The 25,058-nt window shown below is 37.5% G+C and overlaps 1 protein-coding gene across 1 annotated transcript; it reads left to right on the plus strand.

Moving 5' to 3' along the window:
- Positions 1-24,520, plus strand: eps15 (epidermal growth factor receptor pathway substrate 15; the record flags this gene model as incomplete). Its single annotated transcript, XM_079245445.1, has 25 exons — positions 1-54; positions 3,400-3,441; positions 4,128-4,217; positions 4,333-4,380; positions 4,480-4,575; positions 4,746-4,808; positions 5,168-5,293; positions 5,671-5,730; positions 6,106-6,384; positions 6,609-6,754; positions 7,516-7,672; positions 8,646-8,728; positions 13,249-13,321; positions 14,026-14,187; positions 14,345-14,542; positions 14,821-15,243; positions 15,495-15,575; positions 16,847-17,003; positions 17,089-17,133; positions 17,417-17,814; positions 18,192-18,261; positions 18,394-18,464; positions 18,996-19,131; positions 19,256-19,461; positions 22,264-24,520. The coding sequence occupies 25 exons, from the start codon at positions 1-3 to the stop codon at positions 22,402-22,404; spliced, it is 3,405 nt and encodes a 1,134-aa protein (XP_079101571.1). The 3' UTR covers positions 22,405-24,520.
- Positions 24,521-25,058: the final 538 nt, after the last annotated feature.

Genomic DNA, 25,058 nt, shown 5'->3' on the forward strand with positions numbered 1-25,058 from the left:
ATGAGAGCAGTGGGAAACAGAAACACTATGGCTGCCACTCAGTCTCTTACTCAGGTAACACTGTCTTACAACTCTAATCTAACGATGCCAAACGGTACTGGCTGCAGTTTGTTTTTACTTGAAAACATCTCAGTTGTGTAACTTGATCCGGGCAGGCAGAAATGCGAGCTTTCCTCGACGGCTGTCCTTCTTTAGGAAGTTTAGTCTTGCTATGACTGGGAAAAGTTTCTGTCTAATCTCTTTGGGGACTGCGTAAGGGCGTAGCTAGCTAGCTAGCCTGCTAGCTAACAGCTAGTTAAGTGTTTTAGGCTGTTGTTGAGGTCCTTTATCAAACCTGACACGCCGTGTAGCTAACCTAACTTTAGTTGAGCTGTGTGCATATCAACATTTATTTAGACTCATTTTGCTGCAGGCTAGTCGTTCCTGGCCAAACATGGTAATACCTTATACCCATGTGTGGTTTTGTTGTGGCTTTACTGTGCCATTTTTCGTAGTTTTAACCCTGCTAAAACAATTAGCAAATTTCATTCATTAAATATTTTAGCCACCACATTTTTTAAAATAACGGTTTTGTTGCCTATGTAGCTTTCTGGTTAGACTGAATCTCTAACTTGGATACGGCTATTATTAGAAGTAAACATGCCTGGTTGTCTGAGTTGGTGTCTTTTTTTTTCCCCCAATGACCTTTCTGAACTGGACAGCTTTGACTGTAGTTTGTTAGCCTGTTAGCTTCTGCTGTTGTTTCTGCTTCATATAAGCAGATAAGTGACAAATGAAGGTCCATGTTAACTGTAGTTTCGCAACCGATAAGAGGAAGTGAACCATTGTAGCTTCCTCTGCTGTGAAAAACACAGGAGCCTGTTGCTGGCTGAATTACACACTCGAATTCATTGACACAGTTTGTTTGCTTCGTCAGTAAATAAGTTATTTAGCAGGTGTCAGTCAAGTAATGAGTAGGTTAGTGTCTTAGACTTGTTATCTGAACCAAGGCTGCCTCTTACTGACAGAGACAGCCAGTGACAACCAGCTCACAAAATTTAAAAAAAAAAAAAAGTTTTATCTTTGTGTTTTGTTTTAATTCTGTCAGCCAGCATAGCTTGTTTACAGTAGGCAGAGCTTCACTACTTTTACTACGAATTGTCAAACTGACCCCATGTTATGTTATGCTGCTGACACTGAGCCTCAGTATCTTTACTGCAATGGATGGGCTATGTTGAATTTTCTAGAACAGACTAGCTTTGCCTTTCAACTCAGATGTAACCTGCTATATTCTGCAGTTTTGTCCAAGCCTAAGTTAGGTTATGATTGAGGGTTGTTCTGTTTTTTCACCCCCAGTGTTCATTTAAAAGAGTTACCAGTACAATCACCACTGTGTCACAGCCACCAGCAGTTCCAGGCACACTATTGTGTGTAACAGAAAAGTTGAATTGCCGAGTGTTTGTCACCAGTAATCTCGCTGTAAACTGGCAACTGAAAAATGCTGACAGATATCTGCTGATGACAGGGCGTGCTTTTTGAGGGTCTTGCCCTGTGCCACAGCTAAGTCTGCATGACTGATTCCTAAGTAGATATTTGCTCGCTTGTCTAGCTGTTTGTCTCTTTCATAATGGCAAATAATTTTGTGTATGAGTAGGTTTGTAAAGAAAGCTTTCAATGGCCACTCCCCAGCTGATAAACCACAATGGTCCACTCCTTTCCTATGTCTCTTCACCTGTGTATTTGAATCCACAAAGTCATGTAATTTTCAGACATAAGAAGGAGGAAATGCTGATTTGTTTCCTGTCCAGGCCCAGCAGCAGACACTGAGGAAATGAGGGTGTTTAGAGAGGTTATGGCACAAGTTGCCTGTGGAATAACACCTTCAAAAGTTTCAAAGTTGACCCTATGCTTTAGGAAGTGAGGCCTATATCTTGAACTCACTACAGAATTTATCATCAAATCAGTAAAAAAATGTGTGCAAACCAGCTTCACAGGTTGACTACACAGTGTCATGAATCAAGAAGTATATAATATTCTTTCTCATTAGCAAAGAATTGTTTTTTTTTAATTATCTAAACATTATATTAAACAGTTAGTTCATCAGACAATCACATGTACATTAAAAGCCAAAAACTGAGAAAGGAAAGAAGTAATCGAACAATCAAACTTGTTAAATATTTTAAGTCTGTTCTTCCTATATGTGACAGACTACTTTTATGTTAATGTTATGTTATGTATTTTCTAACATTTGACATGTCTGTCATACATCATTATAAGTCTTATCTACTTAGGCTGAGTGGTCTGTCCTACAGCTGTGATTGTCCTGTTACCTTTCCAAACTTTCTGGCATCTAACTAGAGTCAGTAATCCTTTCATTTAAAATCTCCATGTACAGCAGTAGGTGTCTTTGAACAGAAAATGAACAGCACATGAACAGAAAAGTGCTTACATGAAATATTTTCAAATGTTTTGATTATTAATTAAAAAAAAAAAAAACTAAACAACAAACAACTAACTTTAAATGGTCCATTTCAGCAACCATCAGTCACATTGATCAGACTAAAAATTTAATGTTTACATATACAATTTAGACAGCACAGCGGCATAGTGGTGAGCACTGTGACCTCACACAAGAGGGTTGCTGGTTTTATCCTCAGACCAGGGGGTTGAACAGTGACCTTTGTGGAGTTTGCATGTTCTCTCCGACTTCCTCCCACCATCCAAAGACATGCACGTTAGGTCAACTGGGTACTCTAAATGGTCCATATGAGCGTGGTTGTTTGTCTCTATGTGGCCCTGCGATGAACTGGCAACCGGTCCAGGGTGTACCCCACCTCTCGCCCAAAGACTGCTGGGATAGGCTCCAGCTTCCCCGTGACCCTTCATCGGACTACGCGGTTTGGATAATAAATCAGTGACTGAATATATGCAATTTGGCTGAAATTTTAGTTGCTTCTTCCTACCTGTAACTTGTGCTTTGTAAACTGGAGAAACTACAACACTGTCATTATGCCACTGAGAAAAAATCAAAGAGTAGCTGTTTTTGAGCACAGTGAACTAAGTTGTCCAACTTATTAAGCCTTAGCGGTTCTCAAGACATTTAGCTTGTGTCTGTGTTTTGATAGCAAACAGCTTGGCTTTTTGGTGAACAAAAATGACACAAATATAAGCCATCTTCTTGCAGCATTTCTTTTTGTTGTTCTGTGTGTCTTTTTATTTTTATTTTTGAAACACATCAAAATACAATATTCTTAGTATGTCAGAAATTGTTTTTGTCCGTCAAGTTTGTATCTAAATTTGTACAGAATTAAGTGATTCTTTGTGAAGTTACTTTAAGGGTAAATTGAGAAAATTTTGGAAATAAAAATTATACTTATATATCACTGTTAAGTTATTTTCTTTTTATGTTTTTTTTAACAGCTCTCCAGTGGAAATTCCATCTATGACAAATACTACCGACAGGTATGGGAACAAACTCTATCTTAACAAAGACAAACATTCGCAGTTTTAATGTATCAGTGCAACACAATGATGTAAAAACAAGAACAGAAAATTTTGGTATACAAAGGCTGTTTAATTATTTTTTTTCTCTGAAAAGAATATATAAGAAAATTAACACATTAATTGAGAAAAATGAAGATGTTTGCTGTTGCATTGATTTTTTTGAACACTAATCTTTAGTTGCTTTATTTAAAAGTACTGTTGTAGTGTGTACTGATCCTCTTTATATCTTTACACTTGGGCTCTTTGTATCCAGTAAAGGAAGTAGCTCTATGAATTAATTATGTTTTCTTCAACCAACATGTCAGTGGACCTTCCTTTGAGCTTCTCAAGATTACAAAGCTATTAGGCTACTGAGGAAATTGCTTTTGGTTTATAATGAGTATTGATTTAAGTAAGTCTTTTATCTCGGAGGGCCTTTCTCATAGTTCAGTGCATTACTCTTTTGCTTCTTGTATTCTCAAAGCTCAGAATGTATTTTGAGCTTGTTCAGATTACAACTTTGATTATTTCTAAGTATTCTGTTGCAGGACTTGAACACGTTAAAAACACTAAAACTCTGCTTAAAATGGGAACTGAGTTGTCTAACTGGTGTTTCTAAAAGGATATAAGCTCTCATGGCTGTGTTTGTTTGTGGTCATGTGCAGGTGGATCCCACTGGTAGCGGGCGGGTGGCGGCAGCTGATGCAGCACAGTTTCTAAAGCGATCAGGTTTGGCTGACCTGGTCTTGGGCAAGGTGAATAAAGACTAAAAATGGCTCAGAAAAAAACACCTTTCTTGAGAATTTGATATTCACAGCAGTCAAAGTCCTTGTAAATTGCAAATATTTTAAATTGTAAATGTATCCTCAGGTCTGGGATTTGGCAGACTCTGAAAGAAAGGGTTCACTTAACAAACAGGTACAGATGCACTGTGCAGTAGCATCATAAAGAATTTATTTAATATGCTTCTTGAAATTGTGATCATCATTTGGTTTGCCCATTACTCTGCTTTGTCAGCAATTCTTCATTGCACTGCGGTTGGTGGCGTGTGCTCAGAATGGCCTGGAGGTGGCACTCAAGAGTCTTAATGTGGCTGTTCCTCCTCCCAAATTTGTAAGTTTGCTTCCATCCATGGTGGATTTGCAAATGCTGCTACTGGCTATTTGAACATACTTGGTATTTATTCTGCTATCCTTTTACTTTCCAAAGTGTTTAAACATGTTTATTATGTTTTTAATTTTTCATTAAAATATTGAAATAATCTGTTTTATGTATGTCTGCAGCACGACACAAGCAGTCCACTCCTAGCAGGAGGAGTGGCTGCTGACATTCCTTGGGCTGTCAAGGTTAGGATTGTTTTGTTTTTCTCAAACTAGCAACTTTGTGTTTATTTGTGTTTTACAGTATATTTCCAATTGATTACTAAGGAGGGGTTATATTTACTGTTGAAATAATTTACATGTCAAATTAATGGATTAATAACTGTCTCCTAAGTATTTAAAGTCCATGTAGAGTTGGTTGTATTTGTTGGTAGATAAGCATTATTTCTGAAAGTCATTTAACACTTCTGAATTTAGCTATGTCTTTTTACATTGGATAAACCTGAATTTCTTTGCGTATTAACCACTTTGTATTAGTGTTGTTCTTTGACCTACTTTATGAATGCTCAGTATCTAGTTGGTTAACCTTTTGATTTTCCTCCCAGCCTGAGGAGAAGATGAAGTTTGACTCGATCTTTGATAGTATGGGTCCAGTAGGAGGGATGCTATCAGGAGAGAAGGTCAAGCCCGTCCTGCTTAACTCCAAATTACCAGTGGACATCCTGGGAAGGGTATGAACACCAGCAGGACTCTTTAATTTTAATTAAAATTTTTAATCGATATGGACATATACATACATAGCTAGATCTAGATATATAAACCTCAACGATGAACTTTCAAAGCTCTGTTGATACTTTGACATTCATGTATTATATCATCCCTGTATCTATTTCAGCTGAAACTATTTCCTCTGGTAGGCATTATGTTTGAGTAAAAACAACTTGTATGACTCAAAGCAGAAGTTTAAAAACAGTGTTTAATGATAACTAGATAATTGATCAGAGAAGAGGCGAGAATCTAGTGTGACTGAAACCTTTCATTGGCATGGTGTGATGTGTCAGACACTTATGTAATGACTGATTAGCAATATTTTCTTTTTATATTGAAGGTGTGGGAGCTCAGTGACCTTGACAGAGATGGCATGTTGGACAAAGATGAGTTTTCTGTGGTAAGATAATAGGCAATGACACATAGGTGAAAAAGAAATGCACAGAAGTTTGTGATTGTAATTTGTTTCAGCTTTTACTCCAGGCATCTAAAGCTCATTGTATTTCTATAGTGTATTTTAAAAGAGCATCACCCCTTGTCTTTACGTTCTTAATATTTTTTTTTTTAGTAAAACAGTTAAAAATTTGCACATCCATCTTCTTGTTTTCATGTCAATGTGCAAAATGATAAATTGACTTGACGCTCTTACAGGCTGTTGACCGGAACAAAACAAATTCAACACGTGTCGACGAGTGTGAGGACTGAATGACTGTAGGATTGACTGGTAATCATATTTTATTAATGATTTGTTGTTTCCCATGCTGCCTTTTCCCAGGCAATGTATCTGGTGTATAGAGCTCTAGAGGGCGAGCCTGTTCCCATGTCCCTACCACCTCCCCTGGTTCCACCTTCTAAGAGGAAAAAACCTGTGGTGCCTCCCGCGGTGCCTCCCGCGGTGCCTCCCGTGGTGCCAACTGCGGTGCCTCCCGTGGTGCCCCTGTTACCCTCTCCCCCCTCTGTCAAAGATAGTCGCTCCTCCAATGCTGGCTCCAAGACCATGCCCCACCCTCCCAAACCTACTCCAGCTCCTGTCCCAACACCAGCAGCTATCCCTGTAAGTACAGGATCTGTCTTCCCTCTGCATGCAGTACGTAGAGAATTTCTTTTATTTTTCAGCTGTTTAACATAGAGTTAGGATGATTTCAAACTGGCTAGCTCAGTGTGTTTTTCAAAAGAACAAGACTAGAAGGAGCATTAAGGTGGGTGAGTTTTGAGTGTGTACCAACTTTTACCTGCTTTAATGATCAGATGATTCATTCTCTTTTGCTGCTTGTACAGTGGGTGGTGTCATCAGCAGACAAAGCCAAATATGACGAACTTTTCAATAAGACTGATGGTGACATGGATGGATTGGTGTCTGGACCAGAAGTCAGAGATATTTTCCTCAAGACAGGACTGCCTTCTGCCACACTTGCACGTATTTGGTAAGTTAGACTCGCAAATTATCAGTGTACAGTCCAGTTCTTCAACTGTGAGAAATTAGCTTTATTGATTGATCTGCAAAATGTCACAATATTGTTATAAAAAAGCCTTAAGGGGTTTTCTAGTCTGAATAATATAAATTATCCTCAATCTTTAGACTTGCTAAAAAAAAACCCAAAGAAAAGTAGATAAGTATTTGAAAGATAGGTAAAAATAATTGCATGAAAGGATCTGCATGATCATACACACAGAGTGAAGGAATTAAATACTCCTCAACTGTGAAGAAAGATCAGTTTTTTGCTTAATAGATTGCCTTCATTCAATATATATTGATGAATATCAGGACATTTTATTGGACGTAAGTTGAAAAAATTCTTAAATTCAGATGTTTTCTGAATTTTCAACGAGAGTTTCAATACAAGCCATCCCATAATCATAATTGATTATAAATCTAAAGTCAGTGCATTTATTTAGCGTATACTCTTATTCAAACTGTAACTGCAATTTACAAGGTTTTATATTTACAAGATAATATCATGTGGAGTACTGTACATCTGACCAGTAAAATGTCACTTCATTGATTTTTTTTTTTTTTTTTTTTTTTTATATCATCTGATCGATTGGCTTCTGTCCCGCTGTGAATGTCCTGTGTATCGACTTCCATAACAGTTGAACAGGATGATCAGTCAGCCTGTCAAAAATAGTAAATGCCTGAGGCTTAAATCAATATTTTTTTATATAACGTGCGTGTTTGTGTTCTCAGGGAGCTTTGTGACATTGGAGACATAGGAAAACTGACCCGTGAACAGTTTGCCCTGGCGCTTTATCTAATCAATCTGAAGCTGACGAAAGGCCTGGACCCTCCACAGAATCTCTCACCAGAAATGATCCCTCCCTCAGACAGGCAAAACATCAAGCAGGTGAGTCACGCACACACATTTTTGTCTGTTATTAAGGATCACCATTGTCTGTGTTTTGTTTTTTAAAGCGGTGTTTAAATGTTGACATAAATGGATACATCCCCAGGAAAGAGCTTGATCTTTTAATTAATAATGTGACAGAAGGGAAGATGTCTCGAATGCTTCTTTACTATGTTAAATTTTTGCATGTTTTTTTTTTATATTTGATGGTCATTTTTGTACATCAGCACTTACAGAAGTAATCTGTTTATCTGGCTTACAGTATAATTTTCTTTCATCTGATGAAAGTGGACGTGGGTTCATGTGTGCTGGGGATTTTTCTTTAAAGATTGCAGCTGTCTGTCTTTTTCATTTCCTCTCTGTTCTTCCGTTTGCACTGTGGTTTACATATTTACATTTTAGCCACTGCATGCACTGTTAATGTTTTTTTTTTTTTTTTAATTTGAAAGTCCATCCAATTACTTCTACCAGGTTGCCTTTCATTGTTTACTTAAAAGCTTGATAACCTTTTTTTTTTTTCTTTTCTTTACAGTAACCATCAACAAATTATGTAATTATGTTAGGTATATATATCGTCTATGCTTACACATCGTTAGCTATTTAAACACATATTAGAGGGATAATGAGAAGAAGTAAATTTGCTGTTTTTTGTTGTCATGATGCAGCAAAGAGATCAATGTGACAGCGTAAAGTAAAACACTGCAGATAAAGTCTAATAAAAACTGGACACCATCTTTGCTAGAACCCTCTGACTGGTCTTGACTCAGCTTAGCTGCTCATTGTTCTTCAGCTTCATGCCAGCTGTGCGTGTACCGGTGGCATCATTTTTTTTTTTTTTTTTTAGTTTTCTTTCAATCTATAAAGTGTATTTTGTATTAAATATTTCAGCAGTGTTGTTTTCTCTTTTAGTTTAATAGAATAGTAGTTTAAAACTTTTTGCTGGTCAGTACAATGCCTTTTTTTTTTTTTCCAGAACAATGCCGTGAACCTCGCTGCTGACTTCTCTGCTATTAAGGAGCTGGATTCTCTCAGTAATGAAATTGTTGAACTACAAAGGTAATATTTTGTCATCACGTTCTATTAAAGCAGCCAGAATATTCCATGTTCTTCCTGAAACTATACTATTGAAGTTGTTTTCACTAGTGGTGACAAGATGTGGCCTTTAGATTTTTTAGTTTTAATTGTAAGATGTTCATAATTTCAAGATATAATTGTCAAAATGTTACTTAACTCATGTGAGACTTTCTGGAAAAATTCATTTGAAAAACTAGAAAAGCACTTAGAGAGCGCAGACCTCTCCCAAGCATATTGTGATTAACACCCAACATAACTTGAAAGTGATCCAGAATCCAGGATCTCTTCCGGATCTCCACCAAAATGTAATCCTTTGTTCCTTGTGAGACTCCCAACATATCCCGAAGATTTAATCAAAATCCATCCATAACTTTTTGAGTAATGTTGCTAACAGACAAACAAACAAACTCTGATGAAAACATAACCTACTTGGCAGAGGTAAATATATCCTTATAACCACACAAGATTGCATCATGTTACATTATTGGTATACAAGTTCAGCCACATGTCAAGTTCATCTCTGAGAATGAGATGTGTTGCTGTTTGATGAACTGACCAGCAGGAAGCAGTGTTTGGCCTCAAACCAAGCATATATAGCTGCAAAGAGATGTTACGTCCCAGCCAAGGTTGGCTTGAGTCATGCTGGTATCTCATGTGCTGGTTCAATTATGCAACATGGAATCACTTAAAGCAATCTCAAAATGTATTTTAAACAATGAAAATCACAGCTTCACTGCAGGTAAATAAATATTTCTGTTTTGGGGGTTGTATGATATAGTAGATCATTAAAACAAAAAAAAAAAAGAGTGTTTGAGATGTAGCTGCTGTTTTCACTGAGATGTAAACAGGAACTGACAGCATGTAATATACATTAAACTTCACTGTACTTACATAATTATTGGTCTTAATTGCCAAAAAACACTTTTCAGCAACAGCTAAAGCTGTTCTTTATTTTTATTTGTTCTCCATTAACATTTTTTTCTTATTGGATAAAGATTCCTGCTTTTAGTAGTTGTCACCAGCTGTTACTGATTTATTTTTCTACTGAAAAGGAGTTCCATTTTACTGAAAGCAGAAAACAAGAAGTAAGAAACTCTTTTCACCCCACGTGCCCTCTTTATTTATTTATATTAGGGGTGGGACTTTAACGCATTAATTATGGCTAATCAGTTACAAATATTAATGCATTTAATCATGGAACATTGGTCAGTGCACAACTTACTGGTACACAAGTTACTCTGATGCACACTGTAGACCTCCGTTGCTTAATCTTGTTATATACTCCACAACAGTGGTGTAGTCCAGGGTATATGCGGGTATACCCACTTCTTTTTCAGTCACGATAGAGTATACTCACTTCTTTTATTTTTTAAAGCTCCCTGTGATGCTGCTTTTACAATTACAAACGTCCCCACACATGTAGCTACGTCCCCCAGCACATTAGCTAAGGTTACCGATGCTATACTGGTGCAGTTAACCACCAGCTGCATTAACTTTAGCTTGAACATAGACAAAGTGAAGTTATATGTACACAAGTCTATCAGCCTATTTCTCACCAGCTCTATGTGCCAGTATCGGTTTAGTAATTTTATAACTCTTCCTCCATGAAGCCGAAAAGCAGAAATTATGTGACAATGAGCAATATACTGCTGGATTTTTGGGGTGAGCTAAATAGAATAGTCTTCCATGTCACTATTTATGACACAATTTTTTCTGGGCTTTTTTTTTTTTTTTTTTCCCTTCTATTTTTTGTTTTGTTTTTTAAAACAAAGGCAAAAAATTTTGAGTTTTCCCACTTCTCGCGGGACCACTACACCACTGCTCCACAAGAAGCAAGAACTTTTGTCTTGTTCTCGAGGCCCCGAGAAAAATATGACGTAATGTCTGATTGAAAACAATTCTTAACACACAGTACAAACATTTTTACAACGTGACATTAAAACACATGGACGCAGCCGCGTGCACAAACACCCTGCCGCGGACAAAGTTTCTCGTTAAATATAAAATATCCGCTCCCCGCTGCAGACGAAGCTTTCCATTGATTATGAATGGACCAGATGAAAAAGAACTTTTTTTTTCTTGAACAAAGTTCTGACTTCTCGTGAAGTCTGTAAAAAGCTTAACAAAAACTTTGCAGCTATATTTAGTCATTTTTTAGAACCTTCTTGTGAGACGATTTAAAGAAAAATCTAGTCTTTTACAAATCTAGTGACTTGTTTGGTTATTTTGGAGACTTTTGGTGAGTGAGTATTGTAAAAGACTTCAAGACTTCCAACTTCAAGCTGCAGTCAAGAACAGGAAATGCTCCCCTATGCTGCACGACCAGACTGAAACCACAGCAAAGTCTGGTTGTTAAGCTAATAATAGCCTGAGTTTATATAATATCTTTGTCTATGATTTGAATTAATCGTTCACCAAAATCCATTTAAATTAAATAAACATATAAGCAGTTAAAATGGGATTAATCAAGATTAATTAACTACAGAACCTACAAGTGCCGGTAATTAATTTTTTTTTTTTTTTTTTTTAATAAACTCCCACTCAGTATACTTGATGAATGCACATGAAGGTACGTAGACAGTAGGCGATTGCTGTTTGTGTTGAGAAGTTCAGGTAGAAGTTGGAATCAAGTTAGAGAGACCATCTCCTCAAAACAAGCATCTTGATGATGATGATGATGATGATGGGTAAGATCAGAGGAGTGAAACAATAGGTATTTTGCTGATATTTATACTCAGATAAAATGTGCATCTTGGTGAGTAATGGAAGCTTGAATCTGATAATAGTGTTTGAAGATGCTATATTTAGTTAACATTGAAATGGATCTCAAAAGATGAGGTTTTTCATTTGAAATCAGACATCTTAAAGTCAAACTGTTTTGTTTTTATGCAATATGTAAAATGTTATTTGTTCACATTTATTTTTTATTGTTTGAAACTTTATTTTGCTTAAGAGACAAAACTATTAAAATATAGGGCGGTCTAGCATCATCTTTAGACATGGAAAAACACTGAGGAACACTTAAGTATCTTTCTCAGTCATATTGTTGCATTCAGGACTTTTTTTCCCCTGATTTTCTGATTTCACTCTTTACTTTACTATGGCATGAAAATAGTTTTATTCATAAAAATACTACTTTTATCTATGAAGCACTCTAAAATGACTAAGTGCAGCACATAAATTAATACTAATCTTTTAGGAGACTACAGTCACTCTCAAACTGTCCAACATGTTGCTCTTGCATACTGCATATAACAGATGGATCTAGTCGCCATGATGCCACCTTCTGACTATTTGTTTTGAATGTTTGCATTTGGTAGTTTGATGTCATCAGTTCTGCTGTTCTGGAGCAGGAATTGACCTAAATTAACTAATATGAGGGAGTGAGAGACTTGTACTGGATATTTTTGGCAAATGTGTTAATGCTTATCTAGAAACACGATTGAATTGAATGCAAATATTGAAAAATAATGGTTTATCTCACCATTTCTTTTAAGAATGTTCATTTTCATTTTCTGCTTTTTTCTATCTATGGTACCACACAGTACAGTATGGCTCGGTATGTCCTTCTCCTACTGGGTTTTTCCATTAGATGGTACCGTCTTACTGTGGGCGGGATCAGCTGTTCGTTACTGCAATGTGTGTGAAGCTGCAGCAACACAGATTATATATACCAAAAAAACCTGACAACTAGGATAGCATTGGTTTCATGCCACGATTTACAAGCTGTAGTATATTACACCACCATTGCCTTGACTTTCAAATTGCTGCCTCTTGTTCTGTGTACTGTGTAAACTCACTATGTCTTTGCAGTTGGTCTGAAAAAGTAAAAAAAGGGAGCCTGATGAATGACTAAAGCTGGAAATGTATCTGTGCTTTAATCTTGTAAATGTGTTGGCAGATGCCTCTATTCTTAGCAGGATAGCAAACCAAACTGGTACAAATGGACCATGTTATTTATAACCCCAGATCCACCCACCCCATCTTTATTATCTATTGCTGGGTGAAATAATGAAGTATAAAGGATGAGCAGACAGGACTGCACGAATGATGGATGCTGTAGGTTGGCTCATTATCACTCCTCTCTCTGTCTCTCTCTCTCTCTCTCTCTCTCTCTCTGTCCATCCCTGTGTAGCCATCTGCTTCTCGGTTTTATCTCCTACACATTTGACTGCGTGAGCACACGCTCACTTTCTCCAGCACTTGCCCTGATCGTGCTTTCAGCATTGTACTTTCTGGAAGTCTTAAATGCTAAACGTTTATTATATTTCATCTAATCCGCTTCAACTGCAGACTTCTGTGTAGCTCGTCATACTGAAGTAGAAGTTTTGATTTCAGGACAGGAACATGGTAGCTCAGGAGAATGATGTGGAAGTGTTTCAAGGGCACAGTGAAGCAACCTCGGTGGACAGCTGGCTGGGGCTTGGTGGGTTAGGAATACCAAGCTTCACCTGTCTTTCCTTGGTTGCTAAGTACTCCTATCTGTTGTGCTGGACTCCCAGGGAGAAGAGCTCTGTGGAAGAGGAGATCAAGGAGAAGGAGGAGGCCATCCGACAGCGCAGCAGCGAGGTGCAGGTAAGATCTAATTGTACGTTAGTGACTTTTTGTCTGTCCCTCATCCAGCTGACATTGGAAACAAAGGATGGTTTTGTGAGCAGAGAAAAAAAATGTCATAGTTTAGTTTCTGCTTTTATTTTTATAACTGTTGTATCTCCAGTGTTTTTCCTTGCCTCCTTTATTTTAAAATCATCTCTATTTTGTAAAAACCTTGGAACAACCTATTACTATTTTTAGGAAACCTGTTTTTTTGTTTGTTTGCTTGTGTTTTTTTCTCCCCTCATTTATTTTTGGTGTGAAAAAAACAGTAGATAAGATCAATAATCCAAATATAGTTCATAGACTGAGGTGTTTGCTCAGAAATGGATTTAATGTTGCTCAGAGAGGAAGACATCAATGCCTTTCTCTAGGCTAGTCCGCCTCCACCAAGCCTGAGCTCAATTCTGCGCGATAGGCTCTATTTTTGGAGCTGAGGGCTCGAAGAGTGAGTCTGCTCTGCTTTTGAGAATTTGCTCTGATACAAAAGTGGACCTCAAGGGAGTCTCAAGCTGATGTGATTGCATTATAATGCAGCCTTAAGTGCTGTTGGCTGTTTAATTATACTTTAATCAGGGCTTATTAATATACATTAAAGTCATATTTGTAATGTCTAATGGCTGTCCTTGGTGAACTGAAACACATTTATTTATCTTCTACCTCATGTTTTGGCTTTTTGTCTACAGGACCTTCAGGATGAGGTAGCAAAAGAGAGCGAGGAGCTGCAACGCCTTCAGGCTCAGCGTCAGAAAGTCCAGGAGGCTTTAGATGAACTTGACCAACAGAAAGGCTCCCTGGAGGAGCAGCTCAGCCACATTCGACAGCAGACCAACCAAGAGACCCAACTTGTAGGTTTATGTTTTATTTTTTGTTTTGGGCTTTAATCACAGCAACCAAAGGCAGCAGTGGCTGTAAGGGAAATAATTAAATGCTACAGCTTCCCTTCAAGATGGAGTTGATTAAAAACCTTTGTAGTTTAAAACAAATGTGGTCTTGTCTTTCCAGATCACATCGCTTCAGTCGGAACATGAGGAGCAGGAACAGAGGATATGTCAGTATGAGGAGGAGTTGGTCCAGGCACGAGAAGAGCTGCTTGCCCTTCAGGAGGAGAGCAGGAGACTACAAGAGAAGGTTCAGGCTGCTCAGGAGCAACTTACTCCACTTCAGGAGTCTGTACGTGACTCCTTCACACAGGTTTCACAGGTCAGAAACTTTAAAAGGAGTTCTTACATTATTTTTATACAGAGGATGCATCTCTTAATGATGCATCTAGAAATGATGCAGAATAATTGTAAATAAGTATGCTGTCTACAGAGGCTGCATTATGCATGTGAAAATTTCCTAAATCATGTTTATCTGTTGAAGTATGAGACTCTCGGGACTTCAAGATATTGTTAATTGACTCACTGTGTTGCTCCAGCCTTTACAAGATATAGAGTTTAAATTCATGATTTGTACTAAAACTGGTCTCTGCCATTTAGGTTCAACAAAAATTAAAAGACCTTCAGGTGGAGGAAAGGTCTGTTACTGCCCAGCTCAGCTGGAAGAGAGCCCTGGAGGACAGCTCTCCTGTCATGGTCAATGGATCAGCAGGGCCCACACCTGAGCTGTATCAGGAAGACCCCTTCCAACAGGACCTCTTTCAGGACGACCAGCCAAAAGAGCTAAAGGAAGAGGAACCAGCTGATATCAGCAATGAGCAAAATGAAACTTCAGATGAAAAAGTGAAAGAAGGAATTAGTGACAAAGAAGGGGAAGGAGAGAAGAAGGACGAGAGTCCAAAGGCTCCAGAGGAGGAAAAGCCTAAACCTGATGCACTAGATGACCTCTTTTCTACTTTAGCTTCGTCTGATCTGTACAACAATTTGTCTACCATTTCCAAAACACGGGAGAACACAGTTAGGGTAATTAATACTTGTACACTGGTTTTACTTATTCTTTCCTGCAGAGAGAAACCACTGTAGCCTCTCATTAAATACATTTTTTTTTATCAATTGCCAGCAAGTCTGCAAGATAAAAGGCCCTAATTTTACATTTGCTGTGACAGCTATTCTTCAAAGACAGAAATATAAAAATGTCATTATGAGGCTACATTTGAATTAAAATGATTTAAGTTACACTTTTTGTTCTTTTCTTTTTTTTCTAAACTCACCAGGAAACCAACAGCTCCGAGCCTGATGTGTCCTCTGAGGTCACCGATGATATTGAGGAATCACTAAAAGATTCTCCACTGAAGGTAAAACGAGTCTGTTAAATCAACAGAACAACACGTCTTGAGTTTATTTGATTGTTTGTCATATTTCGGTGTCACATCAAGCTAAGAAGAACTTGCTTTTGTTGAATCTGTTTACTCTTCCAGGTTAAAACTTTGCAGTGCACTGAAATTGAATTTGAATTTTGAATTCATTAATTTATTTCAAGCATGTAAAAGGCAAACAATGATCATACATTAATGAACAGACATAAATAGTAATACGTAAATAAAGCAAACATAACTGACAACTACACATTGTATTTAAAAAGAAGTGAGAGGAAGTAAAACCATCACTATCCCACTCCCTCCTTATTAATCATTAAAAATCAATTGCCAAATTTTAAAATCTAAAATCAATTCACTGGCTGTACTGGACACGGGATGGTGGGAACTTCTTGCAGTAAGCGCAAGGTTTGGAAATACTCATGCAGGGCTTCACAAAAACTCAAAAAACTCAATCTCGGTGCATGAGAAGTAAAACTCTCGTCATGTCTAAAAAAAAATTTGAAGGACTGAAGAGTGAGTGAAAAAATCCTGCAACCTGAAATAAATAAATATTCGCTTTCATATGTGTCTGTGATTTTTACCTGCAACACTGTGTTTATGTGTATCACTCCCTATTAAGAAGTTGTTTGAACACAAACCAAAACAAAGGATAACAATCAGACCAAGTCTCCTGGACTATCTTTTGTCAATGCTCCCTTAGAATTCCTCTAGCAAAAATTACATCCCTTCAGAAAGCCTTTTATTCAGAATGTCATCAGCATTCCTAACTCAACACAGTGACCTGTCCACTGGTGTTGATTTGAACTGCTGCACTTTTACCTTTTATTTCCTAATGTTTACCTAGTTTGATCTTTTAGATATATTTTTGTTGCTTTTGTATTTGTATCTCTGTGGTACTGTACTTTAGAGGTCTGTGTCGTTTGTGACATTTTCCACATTGGTGGACAATGAGGACATTCTATTCTATTCTATTCTATTCTATTCTATTCTATTCTATTCTGTTCTATCCTATCCTATGGACTGAGATGAGATGAAGGCCATGGAGTGTTAAATATGTTTCTATTGAAAAGTGTACACTAATACTGTACATCACGAATCTTTTGGTGCAATGAGTAATCTCAGATGCTTACAGATCTCTATGTACATGTGTTAAACTATGTTTTTGTTTTTGTTTTTTTATAGGGGGCATTTATTTAAAAGGTTCTATCAATAAAGTTTTCCATCAAACTTCTGTGACTTCCCAACAGGTTGATTCCCCAGAGCCAGAGGTTGAACAAGAGCCGGAAGAGTCTGCAGAAACCATCCCCTCACCTCCTCAGGTTGGCCCTCGCTCCATTTTACCACAGACAAGCCCTCCCTCCCTACCTGAGATGGACTTTTTCCATTCCGACCCCTTCACTGACCGTAAGTTCATCTTTCTGTGAGAGGGGTTAATTCTGGGTGGCCACAGCGTTGGAAATTTCACTTTGATACTTTTTTGTTGTTGCAGATGATCCATTCAAAGATGATCCTTTTGGAAAAACAGATGCTGCAGGTAAATTGTCTCATTTATACTTTTAACCCCTTAAAACTCAATCCAATAAAAATGGTGGAAAAAAGTATGATTATTGTTGTATCCACCATGGAGCAGAGGACAAGTATCAGATTGTGTAAAACAGTTTTGGGTAAAAGTTTTTACCAGTAAATACAGAACTGTATGTGTGTATGTATCAAATATGATACATAAGGCATGATAGGGATAAGTGAGGAAAAGTCAAGCTAAGAATTACCTGTAAAACTAGTCTCTCATGTTTTTTTTTTTTTATCTTTCTCATAAGATCCATTTGGAGAAGATCCATTTAAAGGCACAGACCCTTTTGCTGCAGACTCTTTCTTTACACAGCCCCCCACAACTGCCTTTACCTCAGAAGACCCTTTCTGCGCTTCAGCTGACCCATTTGGTACTACCCCTGGCATGCCAGAACCAGATCTGTTTGCAGCCAAGCCAAACAATACAACTGCAGCACCTGCAACAGGTCCAGATCCCTTTAGTTCCAAACCCACCAATGCACCTCCAGCAACCAAGGATCCTTTCAGCTCCACGGGGAATAAAGTGGCAGATTCAGACCCATTTGGGGACAAAAAAAACACAGCAGGAGAGATTGACCCATTTGGTTCTCAGGATGGAGAGACAGATCCGTTCAGCAGCTCCCCACCAAGCTCTGATCTGGCAATGGTAAGTTGGTTTGCCAACAAACCAGCTTGTCCAAGAAGATATAACTTTTAACCCATTCAGACCAGATGCAATATTTGTCTCCATCTCCCTGGGAGGCTTTGATCAACACTAGCACTCTTATCTTTGAGATAAAGTGACACATTGCATCATTTTGTTAATTCAGCCAAAGAAAATAAGGGCAAAAGTTTTTCTATCTGATTTATAATTTCATCACAGGCTGAGAAATTAAGGTTTTCATTCAATTTCTCCAGGTTCATGTTGTTTTCTATTTTTTATGTGCATCACATGTATATAAATTTTATTTTATGTAAAAATGCTTGTTTTGGCAGACTTAATAGTTAATTAGGCTCAGTCTGGTGTATTTGGCTGTTTTACAGAAAGATTCTGCAGTAGCCAACGACCCCTTTGCTCCGGGTGGTACTACAGTGAATACCACCTCAGATGCAGGTATGACGAGCAGCATGGTGCCACCTTCTGGAGACAGGAAACACTACCACTGCTAAAACTGAATAAAAGGAGAATATGATACTGTATCTCCTATTGTCACCTTTTTTTTTTTTTGGTTGTTTTTTTTTCCAGATCCTTTTGCTGCTGTGTTTGGTAATGAGTCATTTGGAGGCGGCTTTGCAGATTTCAGTGCATTGACAAAGGTAACTCCCGAATTTAAGTCATATTGTTCATTTCACAAGAAGTGTAACATGCCAAAGTAGGGCTATAATTAAAAAGTACAGCAACATTTGATTTGGAGCGCTGCAAGTTATCGATAATGAAAGAGTGATGTGAAACTGTTGTGTTCTTTGAGATGTGTACATTGTCAATTACCATTTAATATTCAATTCTTTCAGCATATTTCTAAACTTTATCCTACTTGGGTTGGAAAATCAATTGCCAAATTGCATATGATGCTGATGCAATTCTTTAAGTAAAAAATGCTTATTCAATGTTTGTTTCTAGATATTACAGAGTTGGAACCACAAAAATAAGACTGATGTCTAAAATAGATGCGGATTTTGCGTGATAATGTGGTTCCATAGGTTCTGATTTACCTTGCTGCATAATATAGCATATCTAAGATTTGTTTTCTTTTCTTAAATTTTTTTAAAAGCCAGACACATATATTACAGTACTATATGCTGTGAAGATCTCCCAGTTTATTAACAATCATGCATCTTCTATTCCAGTCAAATGGTCCTGACCAGTTTGGTATCAGCAATAAGAACCTGTTTCAGGAAGACAACCAGTCTGCCAGCACTGAAGTGCCCCCAGCCCTGCCCCCAAAAACGGGTACGCCAACTAGACCTCCCCCTCCACCTCCAGGTCAGTGAGTTTGACAATCTTGTCATGAGAGAAGCACACTTCAGGTGCACCATTGTGTGGCAGTAAGACATTCATTTAAAGTTAAAACCTTTCTATGTGCATCCACCTGTCTGTGCCTCATCAGGTAAGAGATCCTCCATCTCTAGGACAGAGTCCTCCGACTCCTTCCACCGACGAGGACACTTCCTCCCACAGACCTCAGGAGATACCTCCCCCTCTTCCTCCTCTTCCTCCCTGCCTGCTAAGGATCCTTTAGCCGACCCCTTTGCCCCCTCCTCCCCTCCTCGTCACAGCGTACGGGAAGCTGACCGATTTGCCAGCTTTGACAAAGTGAGCACCTCCCTCTCGTCATCTCCCTCCCCTCCAACCGAATCTCAGTTGTGACACCCTCTTTCCTTTTTTTTTTTTTTTTTTTTTTTTTTCCCTGCTCATGAATCGCATCTCATGTTTCAGTCATTTTAAAACTAATAAACAAATCAAGCGAACCTTTTAAATCGCTCCATCCACTGCCAATGAAATGCCCCAAAGAAGTAAACCAAGGACTTAATGTCGAGGTTCCTCTGGTAGCATAGGCTCTTAATGCTGCATTTATTCTTATTTAATAACGTTTCTTGAGCTAAAAAAATCTTCTGAATCTTATTTTTTTGGGGGATGCTTTTCTTACATCCTGATTGCTGCTTCTGTAAATTTTAACTCTTTATAATCAATGCTTTCTTTCGTTGCATTGTAAAGATTATATTTCGTTTAGCTTATTCTGGATTCATATAGGAATCCCACCTCATTTACACCTCATTGTTTATATTCCTAAAGGAAATTGTACAGAAATGTTCCTTAATAAAGTAGATACACATACAAATATTAAATCTGCACTGAGATTAAATTTATTTGGAGACACATGCACAAGTTTTGTTACAAATTTAGTTACATGGATATTTTCAATACCAATTCTCTGTTTGGCAGTGAATCGAGAGACAAGAGGCTGCTTGTATTTAGCTTTTGTTGACGATCGCAACTCAGTGCAAAAAAGAGGAGTCTGTTTCTAAAATAGAGTATATTATATTACAAAAGGAATTTTCTCAAGATGATTTTTACGCTACTTTTAGCACTAAACCTGTCTCGGCTAAATTTTAAATGCCAATGTATTTAGTCACGTGGGTTGTTCCGGCAACTCGTGAAAAGGTTTCGCTGGACCTGCAGCAAAATACTTGCCTTATAATGTGTGAAATACCAAGTCTTAGTTGTACCTCATCTTTAAAGTTTGATGAACAAGCATTGTTTCAAAAATCATTTTGCAAACAGGCTTCAGTTGAAGATGCACTTCTTAGCCCCCCAGCGCCCTGCATTTAACAACTCAACAGCTGAAACTAGGGGTTTACTTCACTTTCCAAAAATAGATATACTCGTAAAAAGTTTTTAAATCAAGCAAGGTAATGAAATAGTTACTGGCACAGCAAAAGATAAAATGGGGACTGCACATTGGTCTAAATTAGGGGGTGAGCTGCTGTTGATAAATCAAAAATAAAGTTTTAACAGTATTAAAATCCTCCAAGCTCTTTCCCTTGTAACACTGCATAAGATAAACTGTCTAGCTGTGATTTTGGAATGGAGGACTATTAAAAAGACTGATTATTTATTTTCATGCCACTTTCACACAATCATACCTGCATGTCTCCGTCACACCCTAACCTACTACTAACTGTTTGATTGGCTGGCTGTCATTCACTTGCACAACTGCCTCCACCATTCCTTAAATCAGCTTTTGTTATTTTTCTCCTTTTACTCATGCTGCTGTTTATTTATTCATGCATTCCTCTGTCCATCCATCTATCCATCTGTTCATTCAATCATTTTTTTTTTCCCGTCTTAGCCTTTATTGTTTGTTCAGCAGTGTGATGTGGAGAAGCAGATTGCCTGTATTCTCTGTGTGTGTGTGTGTTTTTACACCTCTGTTAAAGAAGTCTAATAAAGTGTTGAATAAAGGGCACCATCTCTGGCTTCTATGTGCATCCATGACATCTCTGTCTGCAAAAGTTATTTGCATCTTTTGTTCATTAAAAGTTGTGCCCATGCTCAACATTATTCCCTATTTTTAGTGCTTTAAATGTATTATAACTCAAGTTGGCCTTTATGGTCTATAGTAGTCCCACAGCAAAGGGAGACTGGTAGAGTTGGTCTGTGTGAGTAATTTATCAAGGAAAGCAGGAAATCGCTGATAAATGAGCTAAAAACATACAGAATAACATCTGCTTCTTGGCAGTATCTCCCCAAGTGGGCCAACTCAAGACAGAGAAGTTGAACTGAAGATGACCAAAGTACAGATAGGATGAAAAATAAAAATATAATTACTTTTACAATCCATTTGTCTGATTTCATTCATATTTGGGAGAATCTGAGGGACGCTGCCTGCATGACCCGTCTTAATCCATTACATTTCTTGAATCTTCTCATCCTGCATGTTCTGCACATTACACATCACAGTCATCTCTCGAACAGCTGGGATGTGTCATCATTGCTTCCTTTTCTTTGCATGGTTGGAAACATACTGAGTAACCTTTGTGGCTTCTCTTTGTTAGTCTTAGAGAGCGACGAGTTTGTTGGTAACCTGCATGTCCAGTCTGTAATGCGATTAACCAACTTAACCAGTGGACTGTTAATTTTAAAACTCATTTCCTCCTCTTGATGTAATGGACTTATAAATGGGTGTGATGCTGATCATACGACTCTTGTTTATCCTCAGTGGAAATCCCAGCTTGCATGCTTTTCTACCATTTTGGCCTCTGCTTTTATCCTCATCACATGCCTCTGTGAAATCAGCAATGACATACAGCTAAGGAATGAAAGCTTGTCACTCTTGACATGGACATTTTTTATTCAGGGAGGAGAGTTTTTTCTTGCAGCTGCACTCATTTTGTGGTGGTTTTAAAAGTTGTGTGCCAGGGATACACGGCTTTTCTTAAGATGGGCATTTGGAGAAATTCACAGATGATAATTGGAAACAAACACATTAATATGTGTTAGTGCAATGACAAGTCAAAATGTCCACCTTAAGAGAGTTACGCCAGTGGAGTTTTCCTCAAGAATAAACTACATCAAATGTGTGCTTGTTTATTTTTTTCTGTTTTCATGGAGCAGTATCCAACCGAGGAAGACATGATAGAGTGGGCAAAGCGCGAGAGCGAGCGAGAGGAAAAGGAGCGATTGGCAAGACTCACCCAGCAGGAACAAGAGGACCTGGAGCTCGCCATCGCGCTAAGCAAGTCTGAACTCTCCTGATGAGGCTTGTTCCCCCTCCAGTGGCCCTGGCCTGGCACAGCACTGCCCTGCACGGCCTGGCTTGGCCAAGAAAGCACCAAAGCAAAACAGGGACTGTACGGAACTGTCTCAGCAGCACCGGCTGACCCCGCACAGACTTAAAGCTGATTTCTAAATATTCCCTTCTCCCTCGACTGCTCACTGTTTCATTGGCATTGCAGTACCACATTTATTCCTGTTGGCCACTGCAGGTTTGACTGGATGACAACAGCAAGGTGAAAATCCTGTTCTCAGGGCTGGATTTTTTTTTTTATTTTTTTTTTTTATTTTTTTTTTTTTTAAGTGAAGCGCAGTAAAAATGGATCCTGAGATCTTCAAACCAGAGAACTAATGCCACATTAACTTTGCAGAATGTAATTTATTTAAACATGCACTCAGAATTAGATTTAAATGAATTTTGTGAGAAGTCCAGTTTTTAGCCGCTAACAAAACTCACTACATCTGAATAAATCTCAGCTCACTTTGTGATTATGTTTGGAGATTTCCGTTGACATGCTGATTTTATAGAATCCAGCAATCCCCAAACTTCTTAGTCTTTAATACAGTTTTTTTAAAAAATGTGAGTAACCAAATGTATTTCATCTTTCTGTCACTTTGAATTGAAGTGACCATATTTTAGCATTTTTCTTTCCCACATCAGGGGAGCATGCATCAATATTTCTAGATGTTTAATTGCAAGTTATAAATCCTGAGATGTGAGATGCATGTAAAAACAAAAGAACTAACATGGGTTATTTCCACCATGATCAGCTATTTCACAGGACATACTTTAATACTTTATCGCTTCTGCATTTTATACCTACCATACTTGATTCTTGCATATATATATATATATATATATATATGGAAATTAAACTACATCCATTACATGACCACGCCTTGAATAGCATTTAAATTTCAAAGACACTACCATGACCTTGACAACATTAGAGCATAGTCATTTTAGACATGCTTGACATTTTGTCATGTCAAGCATTTCACATCCAAGACTAACCAAAAAGCTCGAATGTTTTAAGTGATGTAAAGTTTTTATGGAAAATGCCTAAACATTTGAACATAATGCCAAATAATAAAAAGGGATGTTTTCCTGAGATTTAGCTGAAAAACAGCTGTTTGGACATTTAAAGAAGTCTTTGCCTAAACATTTCAACTGGGTTTTTCATGGGTGAATGTAATTTTCTTAACTCATATGTTCACTGAACAGAAGTATTCAAAGTGACTAAAGTCACATTTATAGCTCCCAAACCAGAATCCTCCTCGAGGGCTTGACTGCATCTTTGATCATTATACATAAGGGTGCAATTGTCTGTCCCAACATCTCACATGTTGCCCCATTTAACATTGTACCGTGTTGGGTGGTACTCTCATTAGCATTTGTATGGGTTTTTTTTTAATTTTTTTTTTTTTTATTTCTGTTTAGGATGTATTCTTTCTGAGACTCAGTGGATTTTTAGAGTGTTTGAAATATTCAGGAAATTATGTGTTTTCTGTCCACGCTTCTCAAGCTCTGTTGCAAAAACAACCTTTCTGTGTGTTGCGTTATGTCCATATGCCTGTTAACATTCACAAGCAGATGCCTGACAGCAACTTCATTTCATGTTTTTGCCAGAAAGGTTACTTAATGGTAAACTGTGATAAAAAATTTTTGATGAATGGAAGACTCCGATAAAGAAGCAGGAGGCTTTTGGTTTAACATGTTCATTTCTGACCAAATAATGCACATTTATGTACTGCACTACTTCTTCTGTTTTATGTATTGAGCCCTGTGTTGTCCTCTCATATTTAACCGACTTAATATCTGATGTTAATACAGTACCTCCTACTAAACACAGTTTCTCATTTAGAAGTGGCTTGTAAATAAAAGGAAGATTTGCATGCTTGCTCTTCGAGTCCCCTAATGCACCAGTTGATTGGTTTTTTTTTTTCATTTTCAAAGGCCACTTTACAGTACCTTATTGTTGTTTGTACAGAAAAATCCAGAACCACTTCCATGTTTGTAGGCTTTCTCATAAAAGCTTTTACAACTCAAGCTAAATGTATTTTATTTTATATTTTCTAACGTGTAAGAAAAATCATAACTGGGAGATTTGGCAAGATAATGTAATGCATATAACTGAAACTGAATAAATATTAAAATGTGTTTTGCAGTTTGGGCAGCTTTATTTTGGCCTTTATCAGCCAAATGTGCGCTAAGTGTCCTTTTTTGTGGCTCATATAAATGATCAAATCTATATAAATAACCCTAATATCATCCAAATCTGCCACTTTTTTTATGCTTTATGTAGGATTTTGTTAATGAATTTAATTAATTAACTTTATTTCATTTAATTCTTTTTAAACGTTTTTTTTATTATTGTTCTTTTAGCAGTACCAAGTCATTAGTCTTGAAATTTAACAAAAGTGTTAAGATCAATCCTAAATATCTATACATATAAGAAAAAAAAAACATGACAAACTTATTATTTAATTCAGACCACAAACATGATCTCAAATAGTCAGTTTAAATAAACTATATGATTATTTTTTAATGTATTTTCAAACTGATCTGTTTTGGTTTTGTTTTTTTTGTTTTTTTAAATTATTGTTGGGGGTTTTTTGTTTGTTTTTTGTTGTTG

The sequence above is a fragment of the Telmatherina bonti genome (genome assembly GCF_933228915.1).
Source record: "Telmatherina bonti genome assembly, chromosome: 8".
Classification (NCBI taxonomy): Eukaryota; Metazoa; Chordata; class Actinopteri; order Atheriniformes; family Telmatherinidae; genus Telmatherina; species Telmatherina bonti.